Source organism: Ranitomeya variabilis, chromosome 2 (assembly GCF_051348905.1).
Source record: "Ranitomeya variabilis isolate aRanVar5 chromosome 2, aRanVar5.hap1, whole genome shotgun sequence".
NCBI lineage: Eukaryota > Metazoa > Chordata > Amphibia > Anura > Dendrobatidae > Ranitomeya > Ranitomeya variabilis.
In genome coordinates, this window is record NC_135233.1 from 481,568,634 (window position 1) to 481,581,006 (window position 12,373).

At 43.4% G+C, this 12,373-nt stretch overlaps 1 protein-coding gene across 1 annotated transcript in view; it reads left to right on the forward strand.

The window, feature by feature from the left end:
* Positions 1 to 12,373, forward strand: part of LOC143803850 (mucin-5AC-like) — a 157,102-nt gene that overhangs the window by 62,241 nt on the left and 82,488 nt on the right. The window contains exons 10-12 of the mRNA XM_077281614.1: positions 6,093 to 6,203; positions 8,244 to 8,313; positions 11,408 to 11,545. Of these exons, the coding sequence (XP_077137729.1) occupies positions 6,093 to 6,203; positions 8,244 to 8,313; positions 11,408 to 11,545 (319 nt within the window). The remainder of the gene's footprint in view (positions 1 to 6,092; positions 6,204 to 8,243; positions 8,314 to 11,407; positions 11,546 to 12,373) is intronic.

Below are 12,373 nucleotides of genomic sequence, written 5' to 3' on the forward strand. Positions count from 1 at the left end.
GAGGATGGAATGCAGACGAAAAAGACAAATCAATGCCCAACCTGGCACAGACTGCCCGCCAAAATCTAGACACGAACTGGGTACCCCTGTCAGAAACGATGTTTTCCGGAATACCATGCAAGCGAACCACATTTTGAAAAAACAGAGGGACCAACTCAGATGAGGAAGGCAACTTAGGCAATGGCACCAAATGAACCATTTTAGAAAAACGGTCACACACCACCCAGATGACAGACATCTTCTGAGAAACAGGGAGGTCCGAGATAAAGTCCATAGAGATGTGCGTCCAAGGCCTCTTCGGAATAGGCAAGGGCAACAACAACCCACTAGCCCTAGAACAACAAGGCTTGGCCCGAGCACACACATCGCAAGACTGCACAAAAACACGCACATCTCGAGACAGGGAAGGCCACCAGAAGGATCTAGCCACCAAATCTCTGGTGCCAAAAATTCCCGGATGACATGCCAGAGTAGAAGAATGAACTTCCGAGATGACTCTAGTGGTCCACTCGTCAGGAACAAACAGTCTACCAGACGGACAACGATCAGGTCTATCCGCCTGAAATTCTTGCAAAGCACGTCGCAAATCTGGAGAGACAGCAGACAAAACCACTCCATCCTTAAGGACACCAGCAGGTTCAGAATTCCCAGGAGAGTCAGGCTCAAAACTCCTAGAAAGAGCATCTGCCTTCACATTCCTAGAACCCGGTAAGTACGAGACCACAAAATTAAACCGGGAAAAGAACAACGACCAACGTGCCTGTCTAGGATTCAGGCGCCTGGCAGACTCCAAATAAATTAAATTCTTGTGATCAGTCAAAACTACCACCTGATGTTTGGCACCATCAAGCCAATGACGCCACTCCTCAAATGCCCACTTCATGGCCAAAAGCTCCCGATTACCAACATCATAGTTTCGCTCGGCGGCCGAAAATTTTCGTGAAAAGAACGCACAAGGTCTCATCACTGAGCAGTCGGAACTTTTCTGCGACAAAACCGCCCCCGCTCCGATCTCAGAAGCATCGACCTCAACCTGAAAGGGAAGAGAAACATCAGGCTGGTGCAACACAGGGGCAGACAAAAAGCGGCGCTTAATCTCCCGAAAGGCCTCCACGGCAGCAGGGGACCAATTGGCAACATCAGCACCCTTTTTAGTCAAATCCGTCAGAGGTTTAGCAACGCCAGAAAAACCAGCTATAAATCGACGATAAAAATTAGCAAAGCCCAAGAATTTCTGGAGACTCTTCAGAGAAGTAGGCTGCGTCCAGTCGTAAATAGCCCGAACCTTGACAGGGTCCATCTCAATAGAAGAAGGGGAAAAAATGTACCCCAAAAAGGAAATTTTTTGAACCCCAAAAACACACTTTGAACCCTTTACACACAAAGAATTCTCCCGCAAAACCTGAAAAACCCTCCTGACCTGCTGAACATGAGACTCCCAGTCATCAGAAAAAATCAAAATATCATCCAAGTACACTATCATAAATTTATCCAAATATTCACGGAAAATATCATGCATTAAGGACTGAAAGACAGAAGGTGCATTAGAAAGGCCGAAAGGAATTACCAAATACTCAAAATGGCCCTCAGGCGTATTAAATGCGGTTTTCCACTCATCCCCCTGCTTAATTCGCACCAAATTATACGCCCCACGAAGATCAATCTTAGAGAACCACTTAGCCCCCCTTATGCGAGCAAACAAATCAGTCAGCAAAGGCAACGGATACTGATATTTGACTGTAATTTTATTCAGGAGTCGATAATCAATACAAGGCCTCAGAGAGCCATCCTTTTTAGAGACAAAGAAAAAACCGGCTCCTAAAGGTGATGAAGAAGGACGAATATGTCCCTTTTCCAGGGACTCCTTAATATACTCGCGCATAGCAGCATGTTCAGGTACAGATAGGTTAAACAAACGACCCTTTGGAAATTTACTGCCAGGAATCAGATCTATGACGCAATCACAATCCCTGTGAGGAGGGAGTGAACCAATTTTAGGCTCTTCAAAAATATCACGATAATCAGACAAAAATGCCGGAATCTCAGATGGAATAGATGACGAAATGGACACCAAAGGAGTGTCCCCATGAGCCCCCCGACATCCCCAGCTTAACACAGACATAGCTTTCCAGTCAAGGACTGGGTTATGAGACTGTAACCATGGTAATCCAAGCACCAAAACATCATGTAAATTGTACAACACAAGGAAGCGAATCACCTCCTGATGGTCTGGAGTCATACGCATAGTCACTTGCGTCCAGAACTGTGGTTTATTACAAGCCAAAGGTGTAGAATCAATACCCTTCAGAGGTATAGGGACTTCCAGAGGCTCTAAATCAAACCCACAGCGCCTGGCAAAGGACCAGTCCATAAGACTCAGAGCGGCGCCAGAGTCCACATAGGCATCCACGGTAATAACTGATAATGAACAAATCAAGGTTACAGACAAAATAAATTTGGACTGTAAAGTACCAATTGAAATAGACTTGTCAACCTTCCTAGTACGCTTAGAGCATGCCGATATAACATGAGCAGAATCACCACAATAGAAGCATAACCCATTTTTACGCCTATAATTCTGCCACTCGCTTCTGGACATAACTCTGTCACATTGCATTTTCTCTGGCGTCTCTTCAGAAGATACCGCCAAATGGTGCACGGGTTTGCGCTCCCGCAAACGCCGATCAATCTGAATTGCCATTGTCATGGACTCATTCAGACCTGTAGGCGCAGGGTACCCGACCATAACATCTTTAACGGCATCAGAAAGGCCCTCTCTGAAATTTGCCGCTAAGGCGCACTCATTCCACTGAGTAAGCACAGACCACCTACGAAATTTTTGGCAGTATATCTCCGCTTCATCTTGCCCTTGAGATAGGGCTATCAAAGCTTTTTCAGCTTGAATCTCCAAATTAGGTTCCTCATAAAGCAACCCTAAAGCCAGGAAAAACGCATCCACATTGAGCAACGCAGGATCCCCTGGTGCCAATGAAAATGCCCAATTTTGAGGGTCACCTCGCAGCAAAGAGATTACAATCTTAACCTGCTGGACAGGATCTCCTGAGGAGTGAGGTCTGAGAGAAAGGAATAATTTACAATTATATTTGAAATTCAAAAACCGAGATCTATCTCCGGAAAACACCTCTGGTGTAGGGATTTTAGGTTCAGAAATAGGAGCATGTATAACAAAATCTTGTAAATTTTGAACCTTCGTAGCAAGATTATTTAAACCTGCAGCCAAACTCTGAGGATCCATCTTTAAACAGGTGAGCTCAGAGCCATTCAAGGATTATAAGGAGAGAAAGGCAAAGGCTGTAATTAAAGCTGAAATACAACAGATCCAACTATGGAGCAAGCACAGAGGAAAAAGGGAAAAAAAAAAAATCCACAGACTTCTTTTTTCTCTCCTTTCTTCCGCCAATAAGTTTAACACAGGCCGGTCATACTGTCATGGTTCCCAATGGCAAGGGAACGTAAGAAACACATAAGTAACGAACGAGCTCTCGGGTGATGGAAACTCGAGTTGACCGTGAGCTAAATCTACCACACAACTAACAGTAGCCAGGGAGCATACCTACGGCTTCCTATATGCCACGCGCCAGCCGGAGGACTAACTACGCCTGGTAGAGGAAGAAACAGACCTGGCTTACCTCTAGGGAAATCCCCCAAAAGATGATAACATGTAATAACGGTGAATTAAGAGGAAAAGACATACACAGTATGAAAGTAGATTTAGCAAAGAGAGGTCCACTTACTAGATAGCAGAAGGATACAAAAGAGGACTTCACGGTCAACTGAAAACCCTTTCAAAAACCATCCTGAAATTACTTTAAGACTCCTGTGTCAACTCATGACACAGGAGTGGCAATTTCAGCCCGCAAGAGCTTCCAGCTACAGAGAATTACAAAAACTGCAAACTGGACAAAAGGTACAAAACAAAAGGACAAAGTCCACTTAGCTGATCAGCAGACTAGTAGCAGGAACATGCAACCGAAGGCTCTGGTTACAATGATGACCGGCAAGGAAATGACAGGAGAGCAAGGCTAAATAGGAAACTCCCAAACACTGATGGAAGCAGGTGAACAGAAGAAGCAAAGTGCAAACAAGTCACCAGTACCACCAGCAACCACCAGGGGAGCCCAAAAAGCGGATACACAACAAACGACCCAGGTGGGTGCCAAACTGAGGAAAGACAATCCCAGAGTCATATCACTAGTGACCACAAGAGGGAGCCAAAAAAGTCTAATTCACAACAGGCCACCACCCTCTTATATAAGAACTTGGCACAATATACTTGAATCACTACATACAGACAATGGCAGCATCCTATTTATGGAACAATCTACCACGTACTTTGTTATATAAATTTGTCATTGAGACTATTGTCTCATTTGAATGAAGCTGAAAAGTGGGGCCCTGGAGCAGTTACTGATGGGCCCTTGGCACCCCCAGTCTGACACTGGTTACGTCATATGACTTTGATGCAAGCTCAGTTATTGAGCCTGCATATTTGCCAGCAAATGATGGCTGAGTTATGCAGCCATCATCTGCCTTTAACAACCTCCCATGCAGCTGAGTTCTGTCTGTGGCTGTAAACTTGTTAAATGCCAATGTCAGTCTGTGAATGCAGAGTGCTGATGGGTTGTTGTGGCAGAATAGGGGTATGCTGAAGACCCTCGTGCCTGCCATGATGGTCTTCCTGTGAAAGCCAGCATGAGACTGGCATTTATAAGAGACTGTGGCACTGCTGTATATAACACTAGCAATCAATCACAGGTTCCTTAGAGGAACTAACAAATACAATAAAAATGTTAAAACAAGGTTTTACAAAAATTTTGAAAAAAACACCTCCAAATCAACCCCACCCCTTTTTCCTCATTAAAAATTAAGAAATAAATAAAAATTGGACATGTGTGTTATCCTTATGTTTCTAACAGTCTGATCTATCAAAATTTAAAATGAAATATAATGATCAATAAATGGTGCAACGAGAAAATACCCATATTTTCCGGCGTATAAAGTGACCTTTTAACCACTGAAAATCTTCTTAAAAGTCGAGGGTCATCTTATACGCCGGCTGTCTTCTAATAGGGCTGGTGCGGACCAATGTCCCGAGATCTCGGGAGACGAGATCTGAATCTGAGCATGCTCCAACCCCAGTGGCCATTTTCCCGGAGGCCACCGCATCGCAGCAATGGAGCTGTCGGGGCCTCCGGGCTTTGAGGAAATGCTGGCGGAGCCCCAACGCTGCGCAAAGATAGGCCGCCGCCCCCCATGCTGCACAAAGAGGAGCCGCCGATGCCCCCAGCACGGAGACACCATGCTGCACAAAGAGGAGCTGCCGCCACCCCCCAGCACAGATAGCATCACTGCCACAATGAGGTAATAGGGGGATACTCCACTTACTCCTTCCCTGTGAGATGCTCCCTCTCTTCGTCATTGGGACCACTCCACTTCACCATATGCACATTGGTCACCCGCCCTATAAGCCGACACACGGCGTATAAGAAGACCCCCGACTTTTAAGAAGATTTTATATTTTAACTAGAAAAGTTGGGGGGTCGTCTTATACACCGGAAAATACGGTAAATCAAAACACCAGAATTGCATTCTTTGAATGTTGCAACAGCGAAAAAAAAATTTACTAATATGTTATCATAACTTTGCATCTTCCCCTAAATGTTATTAGTACAAACGTCAGCTCAGGCCTAAAAAAACAAGCCCTGACACAGCTCTATTATCCAAAAATGTAAAATATTACCAGTCTTGGAAAATGGCGAGACAAGTGAATTTTTTTTACAAATTTTATGAATTTTATTTAGCACTTATGCAAAAAACAAACTGCGCTTACTTGGTATCTCTGTAATGATAATGTCCTGTAAAATAATATTTCCAGGTCATCTTAATAAATGAGAGCTTAAAAAAAAAAAAAAAAAACTATTGTGATGTATTCTTCCAGTGTTCATAAGTATTTTACATCAGTTCCTAATTTCTTGTTTTTGTGTCTATGTGTAAAAGGTTTTATTCTGTTATACCTTCTGGATATTATTCTGCTGTTTGTAATATCTTTAATCCTAATCTCTTCATTGCAGCACACCGCTGCCAATGATTTCACTGTGCTTGTGGAGCTGCGTAGATCTGAAATCACCAGTACAAAATCCTCTCTGAAGAGTGTGGTTTTGGGTTTAAATAAAGGAGAAACTGTAAGTATTTGTATCAACCAATTAATCTCTTGCAATGTCCATGTCTTAATTTGTCCCTTCTACCTCTGCCCCTGTTGCTAGGCAGTAACGGACTTACACTGCTGTAACTTGTAGTTCCATCCAGTGTGGAGCTTGTGTGTTACAACTGAGCTCTGTGATCAGTTCTTATTCGCTTTCCGCTGAGAGCTTTGGGTGGGGTCACATTCTATTTAAAGAAGCCCTCCTCCTCCTCCCATCAAAGTTTTTATCCTCTTAATATATTGAAGTTATCATATTATACAGAACTGTGTACTTACAATTGCTCATTTTGCCTTTCTATCCAGTAATTTCTTCTCTATTCTCTGCTCTATGTAGAAACAGGAAGTCTTTTGTCCCTGCATTTATCATTCACCTCTTCAACTCCTGACCCAGCTGCTATGCCCCTTCCCCTGCCATTGACTTTTGCAGTGACTCATGACTCATACAGGCAAAATTGACCTCCTGTTTCTACATAGAGCTTAGAAGTATTCAGCTAGTCAGTTTTTAATCATGTCATGCCATAGACCTAATGGAAAACAGAAGAATTATCTGGGTAGAAAGGCAAAATGAGCAATTGTAGATACACAGTGCTATATAATAGGATGATTGCAATATATTAAGATGATAAAAGCCTTGATTGGAGGAGAGCTTCTTTAAGCCCCCAGTAGTCTGACACAAATTGTCGGTTACAATTTAATACTAACCTGCTCTGCTATTGGTGATACCCAACTGCTATTTTTGTTGTTGCTGCCAGTTAATGACCTTGGGCTTTTTAACTCTCTGATTGCCTTTTGATTCTGACCCTGTCTATGTCCTCCTGGTTTTGAATTTTGTTATTTTGTGACCTCATCCCTCCATTCTGATTTTGTCTAGTTTTTCCTTCTCTGGTCTTGATGAGCCTTTTCTCTGCCATCTCAATTCATCAGCCAGCAGCCACTCTATGAATGTAATCCAAAGGGCTCTATGTAAATCTAGATCTCCATGTAGGGGTTAAACGTTGAAGACAAATTTTCCACCGGTATCCACTAAGTGGAGTGGTTTGAGCAAAGCCTGTCAGATGAAGCCCAATTAAGAGCTGCCAGGCTTCCAAATATAGCTAGCCTTATTACTCTTGTTTTACTATGTATAATCTTACAACAATCAGTATTTTCTCATACGTTCTGTTAACAGCTGGGTAAATATATATGTAATGTTACAAATTGAAGAAAAACTCTTTATTGGCACTTCCACTGGTGCACACTACCTGGAAATCATTGCTTATTGTAAAAAAAAAAAACATCTCTAACCCACTGGCGCTACTGATAATTAAAACTAGTCATTATGTGCAAAATATGGAAAAACAATTGAAAAGATTCCTACTAGTTATGGGCTAATAATGGGCGGATAATATCTTATCTGAGCATGTTCGGGTGTTATCCAAGTATCTTAGTCGAATAATATGTTTACGTCCCTGTGGCTCCATGAATTGCGGTCGTTAGATGGCCAGAACACGTGGGGATTCCCTAACAAATAGGCAATCCTCTCCTATGTTGTGGCTGTCTAACAGTGGCAAATCATACAGCCACGGGGACTCAAACATATACGACGAGCAAGTCAAAGATACTCGGATAACACCCGAGCATGGTCAGATAAGATGTTATCCGAACACGTTCGCTCATCACTAATACCCTCCAAGCCATCTCTGCCTGTGGACACTTATAGAAATCTATCTATAATATTAAAGGCCTTCTTTCTTACTTGATGTGTTTTCTTCCTTTGCTAATTTGGACTTTCAGCTATGCCTCCTTATACACTGATTTTTTTCATGAATTCTACATAACGCTCTCTTCGAGTGACTTTACCGCTCAAAAAAACTAGAATTTCTGTGATATCAGGGCAATGCCTAAAGTAAAACCATTGAAAGTCAGTGGCATTTAAAAAAGGGTTTCTTATGGGACTTACCGTATATAATTTATTTTACTGTTTCTTTTATTATTGTAAAAAAAATACACAAAACAAAAAAACTTTTCCCTTAATCCTCAGGTGCTTGTCATTAAAGACAATGGTGTTTTATTCCTAAACTGGATGCCAATTCAGCTGCCTATCTCTGTTGGTAAGTTTTTTTTTTTTAAATGTATCTGACCCTCTACTGCAATGGGAAAGTTTGGGGAAAACTGTATACCTCATAGATCCAGACTACCAGACGTCTTTGTAGTGTAGCTATTTCTTGGCTGGACACAGAACATTGTATGTTGGCCTGCCATATTTGTGTCAGTTCAAACAAATAGTCTGACCATCAACATATCAGGATAAAATACGGAGCAGGCACATGTTTAACTAAACGGGTAAACAAAGAAATGAGTTGGAACATAAGTTGGTATAAGTGCAATGCATAGGAGCATGTTCACACTGTGGCCATTAAACAGACAAAATATAAGATAAAAATAAAATGAGGAAATACTCTCTAGTAAGTAAATAAAGAGTAATAGTACATGTAAATAACATAAGTGTTAGTGCTGGCGGAACGCACAGAGTAAATATGGAGGTAGTATAGGTGCATTCGCAGCCCGGGGTCCACCGTGCAGGAGTGGAACCTTCTGCTAGTAAATGGCGGCACTATATGGCGGTACTACGCTTGAATAGACACGGGTTCCGTCACCCGGTCTGTATAGGCGCGAACTCTGTTGCTTCACAGAGTCGCCGGGATTAACGGTAACAAAGTAGCTAAGCTCAAACACACAAGAACATAAGTTGATACTAGCGCATGACTGTGCGGCCATGCGAACCTTTTATAGAGAAAGCTCTCCAGAACTTTCCTAGTGGTCCAATAGGAACTGCTTCAGGACCTGAGAATGCGACCCCCGACCTCCAATGAGAGGTCGTCCCTTGGGCATGCTCAGTAGAGGAAAAGCAGGACTTAGTCCCAGGAATGTCCGCTCGCCACTGAACAGTGCTTGCTACAATGGCCGAGCCTGGAAGATCAGCAGTAACCAAGCACACAGTATCTGACTGAGCCAGACGCTGGGACCAACATCTCCGCTGAGCAGGCTCCACTGCGGCTGAAGAAGAATGGAAGACCGCAGCAGAGGTGGCTCGAGATTCGCCTTGTGCAGCGGCAGGAACTCGACACCTAACAATAGGGTACTTTGTTAACGCTATTTTGATAAAAAAAAAGCGTAAAAGCCATCTGATCACGAGAAGGTGTACCCTTTGGAATATTCCTATCTCTAGTATTAAAATTTCACTTTGTGTCAATCGAGCTCAATATAGATGGGGCAGAGAAGATCACATGCCTTACTGTTCAGACATCTGCCAATAGAAAGGTATGTACAGTAGATGAAATTCCTAGCTCAAAGAAAGGGAGGGGGGGTGCGGGAACACCTCTGTATGTATAAAGTACAAAAACTACAGCAAAACCAAATTATTGAGCCGGAACATAAATTGGTATAAGTGCAATGTGTAGGAAATTATACAACGTTCAGGTAAAATGCAGAGTAGGCACACGTTTTAGTAAATTTAGTAAGAAAAGGCTCGAGTCTTTGATTTATCTCATAAATAGTGTTGAGCATTCCGATACTGCAAGTATCGGGTATCGGCCGATACTTGCTGTATCGGAATTCCGATACCGAGATCCGATATTTTTGTGGTATCGGGTATCGGTATCGAAACAACATTAATGTAAAAATGTGTAAAAGAAAGAATTAAAATAAAAAATATTGCTATACTCACCTCTCCGACGCAGCCTGCACCTTACCGAGGGAAGCGGCAGCGTTCTTTGTTTAAAATTCGCGCTTTTCTTTCCTTTACTGAAGTCCCGGCTTGTGATTGGTCGCGTGCCGACCATGTGGCCGGGACGCAACCAATCACAGCAAGCCGTGACGTAATTTCAGGTCCTTAAGGATTTTAAAATTACGTCCCGGCTTGTGATTGGTTGCGGCGCGGTCAACCAATCACAAGCCGGGAGGCTGGACACGCGCGCATTTTAAAATGGGCGCGTGTCCAGCCTCCCGTGACGTCCCGGCTTGTGATTGGTTGCGGCGCGGTCAACCAATCACAAGCCGGGAAGCCATTTTAAAATGCGCGCGTGTCCAGCCTCCCGGCTTGTGATTGGTTGACCGCGATGCAACCAATCACAAGCCGGGACGTCACGGGAGGTTGGACAAGCGCTCATTTTAAAATGCGCGCGTGTCCAGCCTCCCGGCTTGTGATTGGTTGATCGCGACGCAACCAATCACAAGCCGGGACGTCACGGGAGGCTGGACACGCGCCCATTTTAAAATGCGCGCGTGTCCAGCCTCCCGTGACGTCACGGCTTGTGATTGGTTGCGTCTCCCATGTGACTGCGACGCAACCAATCACAAAGCCGGGACGTAATTTTAAAATCCTTAAGGACCTGAAATTACGTCACGGCTTGCTGTGATTGGTTGCGTTGCCCATGTGACTGCGACGCAACCAATCACAACTTCGGAACGTAATCTTAAAATCCTGAAGGACCTGAAATTACATCACGGCTTGCTGTGATTGGTTGCGTCCCGGCCACATGGGCGGCATGCGACCAATCACAAGCCGGGACTTCAGTAAAGGAAAGAAAAGCGTGAATTTTAAACAAAGAACGCTGCCGCTTCCCTCGGTAAGGTGCAGGCTGCGTCGGAGAGGTGAGTATAGCAATATTTTTTATTTTAATTCTTTCTTTTACACATTAATATGGTTCCCAGGGCCTGAAGGAGAGTTTCCTCTCCTTCAGACCCTGGGAACCATCAGGAATACCGTCCGATACATGAGTCCCATTGACTTGTATTGGTATCGGGTATCGGTATCGGATTGGATCCGATACTTTGCGGGTATCGGCCGATACTTTCCGATACCGATACTTTCAAGTATCGGACGGTATCGCTCAACACTACTCATAAAGCAACTTTCCTATAACAAACCAATATGTATAATCAAGGCGTTTTTGGTCCAGATGATCGGAGTATTGAGAATACATGGTAACATAGAGACAACATTTTTCCTGCATCAGATGTTCCAGAAAATAAAGGTTGTATAATATATACGAAACAGTAAGAACACGCTTGGCATAGAGTTAATACATTTCAGGCTTAGCAGTCCTTCATCATGAGGAAGCCAAGCTAATCTCTAGCTGCACAGGTAGGACAGATATTATTATACTATAGTTATTCTCATCACTATTTTATTGTCTCTTGCAGCAAATATGACTATCTTCTGGTCTACGTCTTTCTATATTAATATACACACAACTTTTGATGCTGTAATACAAGTCCAGCTCACGCCGACCATGCAGGTGTATATGACGCTTGGTCCTTCTTATCATGATCAAACTTCCGGTACGATTTTAATTTTACTTCATATAGAGTAAAGTCTTATGTATACAGTAAATGTTACCATTACACCTTCCCACACGCTGATATTGCATTTAGAGTGTAGATACTCCAGATAGGGGGTGCACAACCAGCAGCTCGTTTTCCATTTTGTGATGCCCTCAACCATCTGGTCACAGAAATTCTTGCCTGTATGTGGCTGTTTTGCATGCAGGTTCCATAATAAAGAATAGATATCTCTGTATTCCCCATAAATGCCAAGAGAATGACGACCCTTAACACGTGTTTTTTTTACTCAAGATAGATGTACTATATATGAGGTACAGGTGGCCTTCTATGCTGGTGGCTCTTCACATTCTTTAAAGGGAACCTGTCAACTCCCAGGCGTTTGAAACTAAAAGAGCCACCTTGTACAGCACTAATGCTGCATTTGGACAAGGTGGCTCTTTTAGTTATGCTCCTTGCACACGCTGAAATAAACACTTATAAATTGTGCCCCCTCATACCGTGAAATCGCCAGGGAGGCGGGACTTTCCTTCCTAATTAGACGTAGCACAGCCGTCATTCATTCCCCCTTGGTGCCGCCTCCTCAGCGTTGTATGAATCTGTCCCGTAGCCTGTGCTGTTACGTCAATAATAATTGCCTGTGCAATGTTGTTAGTTCTTTTCTAAACATTCTTTCTAGTTCTTAAGGTACCTTCACACTGAACAACTTAACAACGATAACGATAGCGATCCGTGACGTTGCAGCGTCCTGGATAGTGATATCGTTGTGTTTGACACACAGCAGCGATCAGGATCCTGCTGTGACATCGTTGGTCGGAGCTAGAAGGC